This window comes from Vigna radiata, chromosome 11, assembly GCF_000741045.1.
Source record: "Vigna radiata var. radiata cultivar VC1973A chromosome 11, Vradiata_ver6, whole genome shotgun sequence".
NCBI classification, from domain to species: Eukaryota; Viridiplantae; Streptophyta; class Magnoliopsida; order Fabales; family Fabaceae; genus Vigna; species Vigna radiata.
This window is the reverse complement of record NC_028361.1, coordinates 18922840-18943364: the sequence shown is the minus strand read 5'-3', so window position 1 is coordinate 18943364 and position 20525 is coordinate 18922840. Positions and strand designations below refer to the sequence as shown.

At 32.9% G+C, this 20525-nt stretch overlaps 1 protein-coding gene across 1 annotated transcript; it reads left to right on the top strand.

Moving 5' to 3' along the window:
• Window positions 1–8765: 8765 nt before the first annotated feature.
• Window positions 8766–19800, top strand: LOC106777826 (E3 ubiquitin protein ligase RIE1). Its single transcript, XM_014665611.2, has 5 exons — window positions 8766–9534; window positions 13049–13168; window positions 17699–17831; window positions 17920–18078; window positions 19417–19800. Exons 1-5 carry the CDS (start codon window positions 9041–9043, stop codon window positions 19576–19578), a joined length of 1068 nt encoding a protein of 355 aa, XP_014521097.1. The 5' UTR covers window positions 8766–9040; the 3' UTR covers window positions 19579–19800.
• The last annotated feature ends 725 nt before the right edge of the window (window positions 19801–20525 follow it).

The following is a 20525-nucleotide window of genomic DNA, read 5'->3' as shown; positions in this document are numbered from 1 at the left end:
TGAAAACAACATTGACACATGACAACTTTAAAAAATCGAGACTAAATTTAGTTAAAATTTTAAATAAAAGACTAAATTGAAAACAACATTGACACTTGACAACAACACTTTGTGTAATGACAATGACGTGTCATATGACAATTTATGATTTAAATAAAAATTATAAAAAAGTTAAAAATATCATAAATTGACATGTAATATATACAAACACGGCATTAATATTAATCTAACCGAAAAGATCAAATTGGATCAATTTTAAAAAAAGTAAAATAATTGAATAAAAATATTTAGAGATAAAGTTGAATCAATCTATCAAATGATAATCAAATATATAATTAAGCCTACTAAAAATACAGAGAAATAGTCACAAATTAAGTACGTAAGACAATTAAACTTATTCCATTTGATGTATTTCAAAGTAAGGGTGGTTTTAAATGAATCTTAGCTCAAAGAGATACAAGATAGGAAACAAGCGTCTCATAGAATATTTGTATTAAACATGTAATGCTAGAAAATAATGTTTTACTCATTCTAAATTTTTGGTGTACACATAAACCTTAACTTTATAAGTTATAGTAAGTTTATTGCATAAATAATCATATAATTAAACATTTATAATTGTGGTATTGATGTTTTAATCTTTGCGATTTGTGCTTGTGCTTGTGCTTAGTATTTCAAACCAGACAAAGACTCAACATTCCATATGACCTGAATAATCCAATATAACATAATCAATACTTCAATATATTATCATATTTAATGTCAATACTCATGTCCAATTATTTATATAAACATTTCTAATAATTTTCAATCATATAACTAAACCACACATACCATGAGAATTTAGGCCATTGCTTTTGGGTTGAGAATTACTAGGGAAATTCTCATCCATTGGCTTCATAATCAATAAAAATAAAAAATTTCACAAAATCACACAAACAACATAATAACTACAAATTTAACCTTTTCAAAACTTTCAGAGAACATTCAACCGACAATATAAATAATATCACAATATTAATTTCAAATAATTTATGGAGGTGGAAGTTGGACATAACCAAACATAAGGTTTTTAATGCATATAAAATGAATTGTAAGTCATAAGTGGTGTAACATCTTATTTAATAATATAAAATTATTAAATAAAACATTATAAAATTTATAAATCTAAAACAAATAGACATGGTATATAAATTATTAATACACTTATTCTGAAATAAAATAATTATAGTAATAAACCAACACGTTACATGAGTAATTAATTCAAAAAGAAAAAACTCCTTTATAAAATAACTATTAGGATTTTAAGGAACTATTTGGTATCATCTTTGTTTTTTTATTAAAGATATATTATCATCTAACTCCTCATTTACCCATACTATGAAATAATCATTGCAAAATAGAGGAACAAAACACAAGAAACACAACATACAATGATGGTAAATTCCTAACCAATGATCAAATCACAAGAAACATAGGGAAGTCAAGCTCTTCTTCTTTTAAATAATCATGGAGTAGAATAAATTTGGGTCTTATATTTTAGGCCAAGTAGTGTAGGTTTTTTTTTAGACCACTTGAGTTAACAAATGTCAAGACCCAATATTGATCCTAATAGATGTCTATGAGCTAGGTTGACCAAGGAGTCAAAATTTTCAACCTAACTTGGTGAGCAAGAGAGTGAGTCATCTAACCTTTTTTAGAGTAATCATGTATCATACTCACATTGGAAAAGATTTTCCATGGGTAGTGGTCACATATCTCCTCTTAAGACAATATGCTTAATTTTGTTTCAAATATATATAAATTACTTTATAAATATTCATATACTTTTTTATTCATTTTATCATTTCAACCATTTATTTTTATATAACACAAACTAATTTTTTAATTTTAAATAAAAAATATTTTATATTTAATGAGAACTTATTTATATTATTTTAAAATGATATTTTTATAAAGTATTTGTTGTATCCTTTCTAATTTTGTAATATATTTTATATGAAAGAGTCATAAGGACGATAAAAAATAAAGGATTAAATATGTTTTTGAATCCTTAACTTTTAATAAAAAGTGGAATTAGTCAATTTTCGAAACTTTGGACTAATTTAGTCTCTCATCTTTAGAACCGCATGAGTTTAGTCCTTTTAACCAAATTTTGTTAAGTTTATTTTTGGTTAAAAGGACTAAATTCACACAGTTCTAAAGATGAGGGACTAAATTAGTCCAAAGTTTCGAAGATGGACTAATTCCAATTTTCATGAAAAGTTAAGGGACCAAAAACATATTTAATCTAAAAATAAAATACGCACATTAAGAGGACTATAAAGAAAGTGTGTAGAAGAATACCAATTTACAAATAAATTATAAAACTTTCCAATTTTGATTGCCAAGTCTAAAATCATAACACTTAAAAAAATTTGTCATGAGTGCTTCTTCTTTCACCTCTAGTCGAATATTGAGGCATCATGGAGTTGATATAAAAAATGAAGTGACCTTGGGTTGCTCAAAGAAAAACATGATTGAGAAACTTTCCCTACACCATTTGGGACTTAGAAAAGATGAAAAATGTTGGTCATTTAAGGACGAACACTTACATGTGATGATGGAAGAGGTTGAGCCTATAGGCATTGATAAGTCTAATTATTGTTTCAACCCTCAATCCGAGTTTGAAAAATTTGTGGTCGAACAATTTAAAAAGCAATACGTCAAGCTCTCCAAGGTGAAAAAATCATTGTCTGGTTTGCACAGGAAGTTGGAGTGCACACTGGAAATCAAAGCCTTTGGGGAACATCTGAAGATGACTATGTTAATGAAGAAGACAAAACAGATGAAGTTTTCATAGAGATATCTGACTCATAATAGGAATTAGAGTCTTAGTCTTAGAGTCTATTATGGTGTTTTCATTTAATTATTGGAATGAGTATGTGATATGGCTATAAGGACTTAATGATCTGAACTATGTTATGATTATAATTTGAATTTTATGTTTGAAATCTGTAATTATATTATGATGAATGAAATAGAATATTTTTGGATTATATCATATTCTTGATTGGTTGTTTGATTGGATGAATAACATTGAATAAACTTGTTGTATGAATATAAGTTGTTATTTTACTGTCATACATATCATTGCATACTCATACTTAGTTGATGAATCATATTACTTCACAACTACTTTATATTACTGGACTAACCCTCAACATAATGGAGAAAGTTGTGATTTGCAGGCTTAATACAAAAGTTGATAGGTTTACATGAACATACCACTGGTATGGAATTGATTGTCAAATGTTATGCAGAAGTTAATCGATTATACTGTCAGTGAAATCGATTAACAGAGAAGAATGTGGTTTGATTCTCATTTCTGCTGAATCATTATATTGAAATATTCATTCTGTTATTAAATGATCTCATCCATTCATAATACTCTTAACTTCATAATTTGTTGTACATCAAATCTGAGTATTCTGAATATTGAACATGATAATACAAATGGCTTCAAGCAATATTCTTACTCTGATACATGTTAGTACATCTATTGCTTGAAATCTGTTATGTCATTCATGATATATTACATTGATTAGACTATACTGTATTGATAATTTTTGTCTGTTAGCTTTGACATTGGAATATACGTAGTGATTGATATGTTAACAAAGAGCTACTGCATCATGATAGGGGGAGCATAAATTTCTGCACTTGGTTTGTAAGAAATTTATATTGATGCATCTCTTTATGCACTTCATTTCTTGTTACTTTATATTTATTTTGATAATGCCCAAAGGGAGAGAAGTAAATGGAAGTAACTGGAGAAAGAGTTTATGGTTGTGCATCATTAAAAAAAAAGGAGAGTTTGTTGATAGGGGAAGCAATGTAAAAGCTAAACTCAAACCCTTGTGTGTTTTTTATAATGACAACAACAAAAATGTTTTAACAATGTCTTGCACAACAACTGAAATGTTTAGTTATGTTTGCTTGTTCTTGAACTACTTGTGTTGCATACTTACTATGATTACACATGAGTCTATATCTATTGTATGCATATTCATTGTTTTGAATGTCAAAACTCTTTGCACAGTTTAATCGATTACAATGTTTATGCAATCAATTAGATTCATCAGATATCAACAAATGCTTAACTGTGGTAAATTGCAAGTTTTAACCGATTACATTATATGTATAATCGATTAAAACTCGTGCATTTACTAAATTCCTAATTGCTGAATGCTGTGATGAGTTTTCAAATGAAAATGTTTTCAAAATTGTTTAAGTGTTATACTTAACCGATTACACAGTTTTCTTAATCGGTTAAATGTTGTGCACATTGAAAACTGTTTTCATGATAAGTCTTAACTAACATAACGATCATATTTTAAATTGTTTTGACTTATGATGTTTGTGCAATTGATTACATTAAATACGTAATCGGTTAAACCTGTTCTAATGTAATTATGGTATAGCAGTGTAAATTGCTTAACCGATTATATTAGTATTGTAATCGATTAATATACGTCAGACTTCAGAAAAACTATATATTGACGCATTACACTCTACATTAAAAACTTTTGAACATTTGATCTTTAATATCTGACAAAAGTGAGTTGATAAAAGAATTTGCAGGTGTGCTCATTCTCTAAGAATCAAGAAACATTAGTTTGGAAGATTTTAAGGATTCTTGAAGGAATTTCTTTGTGCTTTCTTTGGTTGATAATCATTTGCACTCTGAGGTGTTCTGTACCTTATAAATGTTGTTGATTTTGCAATCTGAAGATTGTGGTTTCCTTGTTGCCGGTGGCTAGGAAGAGAATGTGAGGTTTTGATTTCTTTGAGAGGTGTCTCAAAGGGTTTATGTAGAAAAATGATTGTTCTTTATGTGTTGTATTCTTCTATATTAGATTTTAAGTTGGAGAGGAGATTACGTTGAGAGAGGGTCTCTATAAGTCTTGATGTATAACTCAATCTTTATAGTGAATAGGCTTTCAATCTCAGGTTGATTGAAAGGATTGGATGTAGGCATTGAGACCGAACCAGTATAAAAATCTTGGTGTTTGTCTTTATATCCCTTATCTCTTTTATTGCATTATAATCTTTATTTGCTTGTGTTTCAAGAAAGTCCAAAAAAATTTCAAAGGTTTTTAAAAGAATATATTTCTTGATAACCACCAATTCACCCCCTCTTGGTTGGGAAATAAGGCCTATCCATTCCTACAAGAATATCTCAACAAATTATTAAAATAAACCTAATAAATTGAAAATAAAATTAAAAGAAAAAAACTTATATAAAAAGAATTTAAAGTAGTAACCAGATTTCAAAATCCAATGAAGGTAGTAATCAAATTTTGAAATACGGTGAAGGTATTAATTAGATTTGATGAAGGTAAAAAAAAGATTTCGAAATTCGATGAGGGCTTAACCAAATTTTGAAAGGTTTAATACCTATTTTGGTCCCTCGATTTGTAGGGTTTGTTCAAAGTTGTCTTACCTTTTTTCAAAAGTTCACTAACATCCTACTTTTCGCAAAAACGGTGCACGTTAATCCTTTTTGCTTACGACATTAAAAAGACTAACGTCACACTTGCTTTGCTGGCGAAAAACTGAATGACCTGTACATTTATTAATGGCGTGGCATTCTGAGGTTTCAAGGAACGATTTTTGAATCATAAGTATAATGAGGCGGCAAGACGCTGCTGGTTCCGAAGGTGGGATACGGGCTGGCGACGGAACTGCGACATGCAGGGTGTTTGTTAAGACGACGGAGGATAAATAACAGGTGGCAGATTGGGCCCTGAAGAGGCAAATGGTTCATTCCATGAGAAGAGAGATTGATTGACTGATTTTGGTTTCAGATGATTAAGATTTTTCGAATATGTTGAGGAGGTCGAGGGAGGCGGATTTGGGGACCATGGTGGTGGGTGATTGGGATAGGGCTTTGGGGAGGTATGCAAATTTGTGGATGCCATGAAGTGAGGTTCAGAATGGGCTGCTACTATTGATCTTCTCAACTATTGATAACAAAATGTAGTTCAAGTTCTAACACAGTAATACACTTCTTTGGTGAGTAACTGGGAAGATGTACAAAACTTCACTCCATCAAGGTTCCAGAGAAAACAACACACTCTTTAAAACGCACCAACGAAAAAAAAATAAGAAAGAAAAATGAAAAACTCAAGAACCCAAGAAATTCTAACAATGGGTCGATGGCAAAATGGGTTCTATTTTTTATTTTTTCCCGAAGGTTAGAAAATGACATTCAGGAGTATAGTTCTATTTGAGTCTGCGAGCGTACATATCTACTGCATTAAATTTATTATTCTGATATATGTCGTGAAACTCTTTTCTAAAATAAAAAGAAAGATTGGTCATTTATCTGCTTAACCTGGGGAAAACAAATCTTAAATTCACTTCATGGATATCAATGCATTTAACTTCTTTCAGTTGCAATTGCAATTCATTTGTACTGACAAATTTTATCTCTTAAATGTCCCATTTATTCAAGGATTCTTTCTAGAGAACTAATTCCTGCAGGGATTATATAATAAGCTAAAGCCACGTATTACTCCAATCCTTTTTTCCTCGTTCTTCTACCTTATTATCTGCTCTTTTCCGACCGCCGAAGACGATGGCTCGTTCTTCCACTACGTGGAGGCACCGGGGTACCGAAATGGGGTGGACTGCCCTGTTTCCTCCACATGCACTGCTATCCCCTTGTGCGACCCGTCTTTGGTCCACATCGTCATGACCCTCGACTCCGGCTACCTTCGCGGCTCGATCGCTGTCGTGCACTCCGTTCTCCATCACTCTTTGTGCCCGAAAACCTTTTCTTCCACTTCTTCGCGGCGAAGTTTGACTCGGCAAGCCCACAAGTCCTGACCCGCCTCGTTCGGTCCATCTTCCCCTCTGAACTTCAAAGTCTTCATCTTTAGAGAAGACACGATGATTAACCTAATCTCGTCTTCAATTCGACTAGCCTTGGAAAACCCTTTGAGGAGTTCTGGAACGACCCTTTACTCTCTCGCGTGTTCTCTTCTCCAAAGCTTTGTTATATCAATACTGGAGTGATGGTGATGGATTTGGTGCGGTAAATGGAGGGGAACTACAGGAAGAGGATTGAGAATTGGATGGAACTACAGAGGATTGAGAATTGGATGGAACTACAGAGGATTGAGAATTGGATGGAACTACAGAGGAAAAGAGGATTTATGATTTATGATTGAGAACTGGATGGAACCGCCGGTTTTGTGAAGATGGAATCTACCCTGAAATGAGGATATACAAAAGCGTGCTTTGATTCAGAAAATTATACTTAATTGTCATGTAATTGGACATGTCATTTATTATAGCCAACGTGGATATTACGTAGTTAGATTTTTTAAAGCCGTAAGCAAAAAAGATCAACTTGAATCGTTTTTTCAAAATATAGAATGTTAGAACTTTGAACAGACTTTACAAATCAAGCAACCAAATTAGGTATCAAAACAATTTTGAAACTTGGTTAATGTTCTACTAAATTTCAAAATCCGGTTAAGACATCACCGAATTTTGAAATCCAATAAATATTTTAATCAGAGTTCGAAATATGTCGATTAACTTAACTAAATTTTGAAATTTAGTAACTTTTTGAACTCAATTTCAAAATCGTTTAACTTTCTAAAATATATTTCAATCCTAATAGTTTTGAAATTTGATGATTTTTTCGAATTTTGAAATTTGATGAATTGGTTGAATTACAAAATGCAATAACCTTTTAAACCTTCTGATATATTTCCTAACAGATCAAAATGCAATGTTAATAATGAAACAAACTTAAGCAAACTTAAAACAGATATATCTTGCACCTTGATGTCAAATAAAAAAAGATGAAGAATAAAACTAGCCACCAATACTGGGACCACTAACAAAACATAGCAGTGGAAGGACCACAAAGATAGAGAGGAACCACAAAGAGAATTGAATAAGGAAGCAAGTGAAATTTGGGTGCAGATGTGAGTAAATATAAACATATAATTAAATGAGATTTGGTGTACAGTATTAACCTACTTTTTTTTTCTTATTTACTAAAAGATATAACATCAAGAATAATTAGAGGTACACATTCGTGCATATCAACTATGCTATTGAAAAATTATAATTTTATAGACATAATATAAAAATAACATATTTTGTTTTTGCTAATTTTCAATATAAAAAATCTACTTAATCTTTATAGTTCACCAGTATATTGTTAAGAGTATAATGTTATAGTTATATTTTAAAAAATGTTTTTTTGCTAATTTTTAATAAAAGATAACAGCTTCATATCTTGAAAAAAAAAATCCAAATATATTCTCAAAAGTTTATGTAATAAGAAGATCTTATAGGATGAAAAAAAGTATGGAGACAGAAGAATAAATAACCACCAATCATTGGATTCTCACTAAAAAAATATCATTCTCCTTCATTAGTTAGACAACTGTTTTTGAAAATAATAAAAACCTAAAATTAGAAAATACTATTAAAATATATTTTTGAAAAAAGAATTTATATAAAAATACAGCATAAACATTTATGTTTTTCTGTTTCTAATTATGTTTTCAGTTTTTTGTTGAGTATGTTTTACAGGTAATAGTATACTCATCTATAAAATAAATAAATAAATAAAAATAAAAAAAATGAAAAGTGCATTTGGTGAACAAAGGACACGTGTCCTTCACTCCATAGAATTGCACCACACCACACTCTGATTCTTCTCCAACTCTGGCCTCAAACCTTTCAACAACCATTCTCTGAATCTACCTTTCAAAGCACAACTGAAGAATTGCTTCCTTCTTCCAATTCTTCTCATTCTGTAATTCAAAACCTAATCATACAACAAACTCTTTAATTTCATCTTCAAAAGCCTCATCAATTTTTTATTATTATATTTAATACATTATTTTAATAACAATAATAATAGAAGTGTTATCATTCACATTTTGTTTCAAACCTTTTCAATTTCAATTTCAATTCTTCAATCATGCATTGCCTTGTCTCTTCCTCTCTCTAGAGAGTTCGGCCAGCCATGTCATCACAGATACCCACAGCGGAGGCGCCGCTGCTCCGCAACCGCCACGACGCCGCCAGAGGGCCAGCGCTAGCGCTCCTCCTCGGACGAGCCGGCCGTCGAGGCCCCTCCATGCTAGTGAGGGAGACCGCTGCGCGCGAGCTCGAGGAGCGCCGCACAGACTGGGGTTACTCCAAGCCGGTGGTGGCGCTTGACATGTCCTGGAACATGGCCTTCGTGGTCGTCTCGGCCGCGATGCTTGCATGCACCGTCAGCGAGCGCCCGAACTCGCCGATCCGTGTGTGGATCATCGGGTACGCGCTGCAGTGTCTTGTGCATGTGGTGCTCGTCTGGCTCGAGTACAGGCGTCGTAGCCGGGTTGACTCGCGCCGCGGCCAGGGGATGCAGGACGTGGAGAGCCAGGCAGGCAGTGACAACGATGAGGGCGGCAACGACAGCGATAGCGACGTGGTGGATGGGAGCTCTGGCAATTCGTCTCGGTCTCGCTCCCGGTGCGTTCAATTCAATATTGTTCTTGTTGACCTGTGTTATCTGTTTTTTTGGAATTGTTCCTTTTTTTTTTTTTTTTGATGTTATGGGTTTGATTTTGAATTTCTTAATTTGACATCTGAGTGGGTTCAGCTCAGTTTTATTAGATTGTAGAGATTTGATTTTGGTGAGGGTTTTTCTTTTTTCAAATGAATGCATTTTTTTCATTTACTTTCAACTGTTTGGATGCTAGACTTTTGAGTTTGACTTTCGAACTCCGAAAAAAAAATATGAATTATGGGGAGCTTTAGGGAAGTTAGCGCTTGTGTTATGTTGTGGAGGTAAAGGTAATTGTTTATGGGCCGGTTTGGTTCAGTAGATACGAACTTATCCAAGGTAGAGTTGGTCAGATGAACATTCAGTTTCTTGTGCTTTTGTCATGTTTATATTCTGCATGTTAAGGTAGTCTTGTAAAGTAATTCTGAGAAATTTTCAAATGTTATGCTTGGAATTGTGATTAAGAGTTATGTTCTTTTTATGATTGGAATTGATAGAACTGACATAGTGTCTTGAAGAGGCTCTTGATAAGAAAATTTGGTTTGCTAGATGTTGTGAACTAGAAATGTGAAAATGTTTTATTGATTAGTTAGGTTGAACCGGATGAGTGAAGAGTCATGAAGGGGCTATGTGCTTGTCTAATATCATGACGTGGACAATAGTAGTGATAAAAACTGGTTCAGGTTGAGTGGATATGAACATTGTTTATTGATGAAAAGAAAGAACACAATTTTTCTGGATATTTGAGAGATCCAGGACTCTACTTTGCTGCAGTACCGACTCTCCAATTGACTTGCCACTCCTCTCAACACCACTCCCTATTTATAGGCAACACCGTTTATGTCTCTTAACTATTCTAGCTCTCAACTACACAAGCCTAATTAGTTTAGGTGAATAGCCTGAGGCTGCTGACCCCACCCAGCAACTCAAAATAGATTTTACTCCTCCTGGATTAAGCACAAATATTTGAATGCCCCAATGCTCCTCCTGCACCAAACAAATATTTGAATGTCCCCATGCTCCTCCATTGTGGCAAGCAGCTGCTGATGGGACCTATCATATTTGTCCCTAACATGGTGTTGAAATGAAAAAGCTTGTCATACCTGTACTGTAGGAATTTGTATATGATAGGGCGTATCCATATGTTTGAAAACATACATATTTTATTGTCTATTTTGGACTGGCTAGAGCTTAGACATGCCAGCACTAGCTAGAGCATGCTCAGAACGAACAAATTACATAGCTATAGAGAACTGTTATGACTTTATGTGCTTCTTTAGTGCTAAGGAAGAGTTATTCAGCTGTCTTCTCGGGTTTGAATTTAATAATGCAGACCCTTTTGTTTAAACTATTAGCTATTGGCAGTATTTGTATTGACTATATATTTTAATTGTTTCATTTTATTTCTACCTAATTAACAAGTTGAATAAAACGTAACATGTCTTTCCATTTCCTATTGTTTCAACTTTTTTTTAGTATGCATATTGTATCAGGTATTTGTACCTGTCCATTTGAAACAACTCAGAACTTTAATATTTAATGGACTTGGTTTACTGAGGTGGTATAAGAATCTCTTTGATTCAGCAGAGTAGTGTTCAATCCTTATTGCCACATTTCATTCACTAATTTACTTTTAGCTCAAGTTTTGGATGGATTAGTATGTTGTAAAACATAAGATCATTTATGGGCTTGTACTTGATAAATATATAATAGCTGCTTCCCTGAAGGAGGTTTTATGTCATGGACTTCTTTATTATATTGGAGTACGCTATATTTATATAAATTTAGTTCTTTCAACATTAATTGATACATGAGTGACCAAGATAGCTAATAAAATGTTTCTTTCCTTCATAGTGTGTGAGGATATATAGGCAATGAATTTTTCACTACATTACGTTGTGGGTATAATTAGCTGTGGGTTTTCATTTCCGTGCTGTTCCCCAGTTCCCAGGTTAACTGTAGGTTTTTACATGCAATTGCAATTAATTTTCACTATTTCCCCCTTATCAGCCTTCTGGAATAAAAAATTATCTATTCTGGCAATTATTTATTCTTTTTATTAACTGTGATAGATTCATTCTTGGGCCTAATTAATATGTGATAGAGGACTAATTGTTCTTTTTCTGCTGAAAACTTGAGTACTATTGATCCTCGAACCATGGGTAGTTAAAAAATGGTATAAATTTTCATCGCTACTATGTTGTATACTAAACGAGGATTAGTCACAATAGTTGGTAAAAAAATTGTAGTACATGTCTAGTAATATTGGAAGAATTTATGGTTTTTAAATGGGTTTCAGCAAATGGAATTCTTCCGTTGATATTTTTGGCTAGAAATTTTGCCTGACATGATGGTGCACTGTGAGGACTAACCACGGCCCACATGATAGAACTAGGGGTGGGGAAACTGTAAATAAACTGGACTAAACTAAAAAATAGTTCAATAAAACTGAACTGAACTATTTTTTAGTTTAATTAATTACAATACAATTTAGTAAACTGTTTTTTAATTCAATAAAAATACAGTTAACTAGTTAATGGTGGGTCTAAACTCCTTGCTGCATTCTTATTCTCATTTTTCTGTCACACTTGCTGCATAGGGTTTCTCAATCAAATCAATATTCTGATTTGCTCTTCACAAGATCACAAATCCTTAGTCAATTCACAGTATTTAAGTCAGCTTTTTGACAAGGCCGTCTTCTTGAACACACTGGGAAACATGATTCTCGACTCTGCACTTTCCTTCTTGCTTTGGTTCTTTGGACCTGTGCCAACTTTCCTTTCTTCAATGGCCATGCTAGTTCTGCTCTACAACCTAGATTTTCATTCTGTGCCAAATGGTTTTATTCATGAAAATCTAAACATTTAGTACAAATTTTATTATGGTGTCTCAGTTTAAAGCACCGAGAAAAGAATGTGTATCGTATATTTGTAAAAGTTATATGGTTATTAGAGTTTTATGTATCAAAATTACACCAGAATAAGAAATAGATGAAGAAATATTTACCTGGGTTTACAATCTTTTTAATTCTTGAGTTTTTTCTTTTTATGTTTCTTTAGTCTTTTATTCAAACTTTGATGCATCGTACATGTGTGATTTCATTCAAACTGCAATAACTAGTTAACTGCACTAAAATGTAGTAAAGTTCAATTTTTTTAACTGAACTATAAAATAGTTAATTAGTTTTTAGTTAAAATAATTTTAGTTTTTTTAAGTACAATATAATATAGTTAACTGTAGTTTTAGTTCAGTTTATTGAACTATGCCCAGCCCTAGATAGAACTATTATTAACTTTAGGAAAAGGAAATTAGATGTCTGTTCTTATGTTAAATACCCTAGCTGATGAAGCATGTTAATCTACTATAGTCTTATATTTTGTTAGGCTTATTAATATTATATTTTACTTCACACTTCTTTGGACTGTATTATATAATTAATTAATATTTGATGACACCAACTTTTTATTATTTAAAATACAGGTTCACAAAACGATGTGAATCGTTAAATACTGGGGTTTCATTCCTTTGGTGGATAGTGGGCTTTTACTGGGTTGTCTCTGGTGGTGATATACTTCTGCAAGATGCCCCACGATTGTATTGGTGAGCCTTTATTTCAACTTCTAAAATAATGTTTGTATATTAATTTTGATATTCTGATATCTTTCTATGCATGTTGACTCACATATACGGATCGGATGATATTTTCTATATGTTTGGGTACCTGAACAATGCATGGGTACCTAAACAATGCATACAAATGAGATCATTCACCTTTTCTCTTCTGTTTTTTGGGCTTATGGGGAATATTCTGATATCTTTCTATGCATGTTGACTCACATATCCGAATCGGATGTTATTTTCTATGTTTGGGTACCTGAACGTGTTCCTTCTCATTTACTTCTTTTGAATAACAAAAGGATGGAGATTCCTTTAGAACCTATTGTTTTTAAGAGTCTACTAGCAGCTCCCTTTGCATCTAGTGGCTAATCTTTAGTCACGTGTTCCATTTGATTGATGTTACAAGAAGGCAACCAACTGCTACAAAATTCTTGCTCTAGTGGGATTCCAAAAGGGTCCCACCTTGGTTCTAAATTGAGATTGTGGTCACAGTCGTGGTTATTGCGGATTGTGGCCGAGGAAATGTGAAATTATTGTGTGCATGAAAGCAAACATAATAGTTTTGCAATTATTCTACTTATTTATATGTCCTTTATCTGTTGCGGTTGCGGGAGAAACTGTTACAACAATAATGCAGCTGCAGTCGCAATCGTGAACTGTAATTTAGATGAGTTGCAGTTGCGAAGTGTACTTTAGAACCATCGGTCCAATCTATTATTGGGTTGTAACTGTTAATTAACGAAAGTATAAATTGCAAGTGTGAGAAAATGGAGAGGGTAGTTTATTATCTTGGATAGAAAATGACGTGGAAGTGGCAGGCCTCTTGAAGAACCTCTTGAAAATGACGCGCTAAGTTGTATTCTTACTTTCAACTAGGAGTGGGCAAAATTAATTGAACCGAACAAAAAAAAAATTGAATTGTTTACAATAAAAACTGAATTGTACTATTTTTTAGTTTAGTTTCAGAAAAGTGAACCTCTAAAGTTATAATTTAGTTAAATACCCATTAACTTAAAACTAATTCATTCTATAATTTTTACTTGTTTGATAGTCTCTAAAATTGCAGTTTAATTTGGCTACGACCAAACTTTGGTTGGAGTCAACTCGGCCGAATTTGGTCGATTTTTGGCCGGAGCTGACTTGTCGAATTTGGTCGATTTTCGACAATGGCTAACTTAGTCGAATTTTGGTCGGGATTGATTTGATTGAGTTTTGGCCATGTTTAACTTGGCCGAATTTGGTCAATTTTTGGCGTCGAATTCGATTGATTCTCAATCTAGATCGTTTAGACCATTTATGGTCGTCCAGGCCGAACTTTATTGATTTTCAACCAGTGCTGACTCGGTCAAATTCGGCCGATTTGGGTCGGGGCCAACTCAACTAAGTTTCGATCATGGTTGTCCCAGTCGAATTTGGCCGATTTTTGGTTCGGGCCATCTCGACCAAATTTGGCTGACTTTTGGTCAGAATTGAATCGAGCGAGTTTTTGCCATGGCTGTTCCAATTGAATTTGTTTGATTTTTGACCGGGGTCGACTCGGTCGAATTTCAGTCGACTTTACTGAGTTTCGTTTGTGGCCTTCCTGGTCTAATTCAATTGATTTTAGGTTGGGGTTGACTCTACTTAGTTTCGACTGTGCCCATACCGGTCGAATATGATCGAATTTCGGTTTCGACTTGGCCTATCTCAACCTTTAGTTAAACCCGACTCATATCAACTTTTTAATGTTATTTTTTATGGTAGCACCTATATTATGAATGAAGTGGGTAAATACTACCTACTTTAGTTTTTTAATTAAAAAGTATTGCCGTTTGGTTCAAAATTAGTATAGTTCTATTAAAAAATTGTGCTATTCAGTTCAAAATTAGTGTAGTTCGGAAACATGTTAAAGTATAGAGCAGTTCAGTTCATATTACAATTCAGGCAAATTAATTTTTGGTTAAGTGTAGCTTTTAATAGTGCAGCTCAGTGTAATTTGTTTTGCCCACCCTTACTTTCAACATCAAAGTTGAGCCACACTCCTAGACTTGTGAATTGAAATCGAAGCAACTAAGATTTCCATTCATTTTGTTTTTCCGTATTGTTTGTATGATTTAGTCCTCTATTTTCTTTATTATATAATAGAAATATTGAATTATTATTGAACTAAGAATATCATGCTATAATGTTAAGCATGCATGTCTTTAATAGAATTTGTAATATTATTACAAGTTAAGTCTATTAGTTGAGTATATGAAAGCTCAAGTCAGAAGCCTATGAGATGGAGTAATCCTTTTTGGTGAAAGCCAGAAATAGCTCTGTGATAAAATAAAAATAAGAGTAAAGTGCACTTACACTTCTCTGATGTCATGCTTTTAATAAAGTAATTCTATTAATACAGTAACAGCTGTACTCCTTATTTTATTTATCTGAAAATAATATAATAATAAGTTAATAAATTTAATCACATATTTTATAGTTATTTCTATATTAAATAATGTTTTCTAAAACATATAATTTTATATTTTTACAAGACAATTTAGTGACAGTAAATATCTATGATACTTTTAATGTATAATATTTACTTTCCCACAGTAAATATTATCCTGTGGGAAAGGAAGTTTTTCTTTTGTAAACATTGTTCTTTTACAGCTAATAGTGAATAAGTACATTTGTGGGTTTATCTTTGGTTCTTTTCTCTCCTGTTCTTTCATCACTATTTCTAGGTGCCTAATAGTTTGGTCCAACCTGCTGGATCAAATCAAGGGATCATCATGGAGAGTCAGATAAGCACTTTGGAGAAATGGGACAGTGGACAAGTAAAAACGATGGCAGAATTAAAAATGGATATATCCATTGTTAAAGATAGTCTGTCAGAAATGAAAGAGGTTCTTCAGGAAATTAAGGAGGAGAAAACTCGGTCAATGGAGATGATAGGAAGGAGGAAAGATGTGTACAGGGGAACAAATTAGATGAAGAGGGTGCTGAAAGACGGAGACCTTGGACAAAGAGGGTGGAACTGCCCACTTTTGAAGGTAATGATCCTTTAGGATGGATAGTTTGAGCAAAGAAGTTTCTTGAAGTGCACAATTTCAAGCAAGAGGAAAATTTGCGATTGGCTCTTATCAGTATGGAAGGTAATGCTCACCATTGGTTTATGTTCTGGTGTTAGAAGAACAAGAACCCATCTTGGGAGGAATTTACAATGGCTTTGAGTAGAAGATTTGGAGGCAAAGAATGCAACACTGTCTAAGAAAAATTAGCAGCTATACGATAACATGAAAATGTTGAAGACTGCAACAAGTTACTCAAACTTCAGAAGATCAGATGTTGGGATATTTCTTTGCAGGGCTGCAACCAAATGTTTGCCAAGGAGGAAGTGGGGTGGTATCATGAGCTGAAACAGTCAAGAAAAATACTAGTACGCAAGTTTCTAATGGTATGGAGAGCATTGCAAGGATGAGGGCACCAACCAACACCCAAGGATCAAGAACCAAGAATCAAGAACAGGAGGTAATGGTAATACGGGTTTTAGAAATAGGGGAACTCAAAATTAGCCATATCCTGAATATGTTAGGAGAAGGGAAGAGGGAAGGTGTTTTCATGCGGAGGGGCTTACAGTCCTGACCACAAATTTCAAGAGAAAAATTGATGGGTGGTGGTCATATAATATTAGCCAAAGATGAAGAAACAGGGGAAATGATGGATAATAGGCTGAGTGAAGTAGGGAAGCTGATGAGAGGAGTCGGGAGGAAAATATTGACCAAGATTGTCAATATTTAGACTTAGACATTTTCTTTGCAGGAGGCATGACCCAATCTCATACCATGAAGATGCAGGGAAAGGTAAGAGGAATGTTGGTGTTGATTGGTACTGGGACGAGTCACAACTTTATTTCTTTGGAGTTGGTGCAGTTACTTGTTCTACAACCAGTGCATCAGTCAATAAAATTTTAATAAAATAAGAGACAATTCGAGGATAGTCCTCGGATACATGTATTTAGAAGTATTGTATCAAAGGATTATCATAAATGTATTGGTTTATGTGGTTGTGCATCATAGCTTGCGAGCATTGTTTCAAATACTAGTATCCGAAATGTATCAATCAAAAAATTTTAGTAACTTAAAAAAAATTCCAGGGTACTTCTTGGATATGTATTTAGGAGCCTCAAAGTGTATCAGTGTTCGATATGGATGTGATCCCAATACTTTGCCATTATAAGTATGTGTACTTGGGGATTCCACATTCAAGACCAAAACTAATTAAGCGTTATGAATTATTTTAATCCCCATTAATCCTAATTTTGAATATTTTTAAATTTAAAAGTTTGAAACACATTTTTATATTGTATTTTTATTTTTTATTTCCTATAAAATAATCTATCAATTAAAGCAATATTTTCATTTTCTTTTACATATATTCATGAATATTTGAATGTTTGGATACTTGCTAATTCTTTTTGACAAATTATTTGCTGCATTTTGTGAATCTTGCTAGCATCAATGACAAAAATCTGTTTTTGTAATTCTACAGGTTATCTGTTGTCTTTCTGGCATTTGATGTCTTTTTTGCCATCTTTTGTGTTGTCTTGGCGTGCTTGATTGGTATTGCTCTTTGTTGTTGTTTGCCCTGCATCATTGCTATTCTCTATGCGGTTGCAGGACAGGTATGAATTAAAAATATTTTAGACCGACTAAAATATTTTGAAGTTATGAACCTTCTAATTTTTCTCCTATTGTTCTGGAATAACACAGGAGGGTGCGTCAGAAGCAGATCTTAGCATACTTCCAAAATACAGATTTAGAATACTAAGCAATGAGGATAAGCCCAGTGGCGGAGCTGGATCAATGGTTCCCATAGAAACCAGCAGTGCTTACTTGGCAAATGAACGATTGCTTTTACCAGAGGATGCGGTATGCTCTTCTCAAATGCTATTCATTTTTGTCTCACATTCCATCACTTCTATGAACTCGAAATTGCTGGTTATTTGATTTTCTATTTTGTTCAATGCACAAAGATTTGTACCTTGTTGCTTCTTGTACTGGTGTGTTAATCTGGTTAACCAGGGGGAAAAATAATAAATGCAATTTCTACATCTAAGCACTGAAATTGACTTTCACAACTTCAAATAGTTGCTCCATGGCTGCTTACTTTGGTCCGTATTTGTGTGCTAACTCCTAAAGTTCATGATATATTAGAAATTTGGGAAGTAATTGATGTAGGTTCAAAATTTTAGTTCAAATAGCACCTGAACACATGGTGTGATTGCATTTTTTTCTCTCTCGCATTTAATGTGTTCAATTTAGAAAGTACAAAGAGGTGGGGGTAAAAATATGTTCATATGAAAGAAAATAATTAACTCATCATGGAATACTATGAACGAAGTCCCAATAAAATTGAAAACATTTATATTTTAATTTTGAGAAAGCTGCAAACACATAAGATTGTTTCAATAATGGTTTATTTTACAGTCGCTTGTCATTGTATTTGATTGTAATCGGTATTATTTTTTGTTTGAGTAAATTTGTTGAAAAAGCGGTTTTAAGAAAATTTATATGTTTGGATGCAACAAAGGAAGTAGCTTTTACATAAGAAGTATGTATGAAGCTAAAAAGGAAAAAGGTTGTTAAGAAGTCGTTGTAAGATACAGATTTTCGTATGACGAAGATAACTTATATATAGAGAAAAGCTTTTTACAATTTCAGTTACTTTTCCGAACACAACTTATTCTCTGAAAAGATCACGGAAAAATTTCAGCTTTCCTAAACGTGCTCTAAATGAACATTTGCACCCTTTAGCTGCTTTTACAGTACTCTTTTTGCCCCATTCTTCCGAGTTCTTATGAGTTAAGGAGGAAGTGTAGACTTTCACACTTATCAAAGATGTAGTCACCAAGGAAATAATAGTAATTGAACAAGAGGGTTAGCAAAAGAATCTGTTATTATTAGGTGCAACTTTTTTGCACAGATGGTTTTAGTGAAGGTTTTGCTAAACTATTCTTGAAGGAGGAATCTAGTTGAAGATGTATGTTGGCTTGAACTCTTCTATGATGTTGCTTAGTGTCTTTTTGTTATTATTATTCAAGATTCCAGCTTGTTTATCACTTACAGAATAAATTTTCTTCATTAGATAAAAAATAATTTACCTTAAAATAGAAAACTTCATCCGTGGACTGTTAAAATATGGTCTGCTAAGATTCGAGTTTGGATTTTCAGGAGCCAAATTTAATAATATTTGCTGTTGCTTTTCAGGAATGCTGTATTTGCCTCTGTTCATACGAAGATGGAGCAGAGCTCCATGCTCTTCCTTGCAACCATCATTTTCATTCTTCATGCATAGTGAAATGGCTGAAGATGAATGCTACTTGTCCTCTCTGCAAGTACAATATTCTCAAGGGAAACGAACAAGTTTGACAGAATCAACTGGTTATTTTAACAGCTGTTGTTTAATATATATGTATATATAGTTTCAAAACAAAACTCGCTGTGTAGAGTTTTAGCTGTTTCTGTAGAGAAAAAATAGCATTTAACAAATGTAGTCTACTCAGCATTATTTCGTCCTTTGTTAATTTCACTTGAAAGTTGTCCACTTTATATATTGTTTATTACTTTTCTGACGGAAACTAGATTGTTTTACTTGCTACTGCTTGAACTAATCCTTTTATTTGTGTAAATCCAGATCAGGTATCCCATATGAACTAGAAGATTTATCCATACTGTTTAATGTAAAGTTTGTGCCATGTTTCTTTGTTACGCTATGAAATCTACGCAGAAAGAATGCTATTTAATGAGGATTTGATTTCAACATATTATTATAATATCATATTCACTGTGTATTATACTAAAGTGAATTTGAAAATGAAAGATAAACTGACATATATACCAACGAACAGAAATGGACTTACTGATAGATTTATATAAAATTATATTATAGTCTTTATTAAAACTGGTATATTCTTTTGTGACCTGATGGAGAATATTTTTCTAACCTAAATTTTTATAACGAAAGATTGATACCTAACAATTATGTTGACCTATGTAGCTAATCATAATAACAAGTTGTGCTAAAGAATATATCACCAACTAAAAAAAAAGCTTTGCAAAGTTTATCCTAGCACAAATGCACTATACCTACTAATTGATATTGATCACTTTGTAATGAAAATTAATTGAATGGTGCGTGAAGATAAATTTAATACGTGAATGTTCAAAATTTCAATATTGAAAAATATTTTTATTTTAAAGTTCTTTCGATAGAATATTCATTGTCCACTATCGTGTTTTAGATGTTGTGTATAAAAATTTAATAATAACAATTACCAATTTAAATGTCTTGATTACACGAACTACTAATGGGGAAT

Excerpts from the sequence above, each read along its gene's own strand:
- LOC106777826 (XM_014665611.2), top strand. The coding sequence starts at position 9,041 with ATGTCATCACAGATACCCACAGCGGAGGCGCCGCTGCTCCGCAACCGC. Across the intron at positions 9,535-13,048 it reads TCGTCTCGGTCTCGCTCCCG|GTTCACAAAACGATGTGAAT; the intron begins GTGCGTTCAATT and ends TTTAAAATACAG. Across the intron at positions 17,832-17,919 it reads TCTATGCGGTTGCAGGACAG|GAGGGTGCGTCAGAAGCAGA; the intron begins GTATGAATTAAA and ends GGAATAACACAG.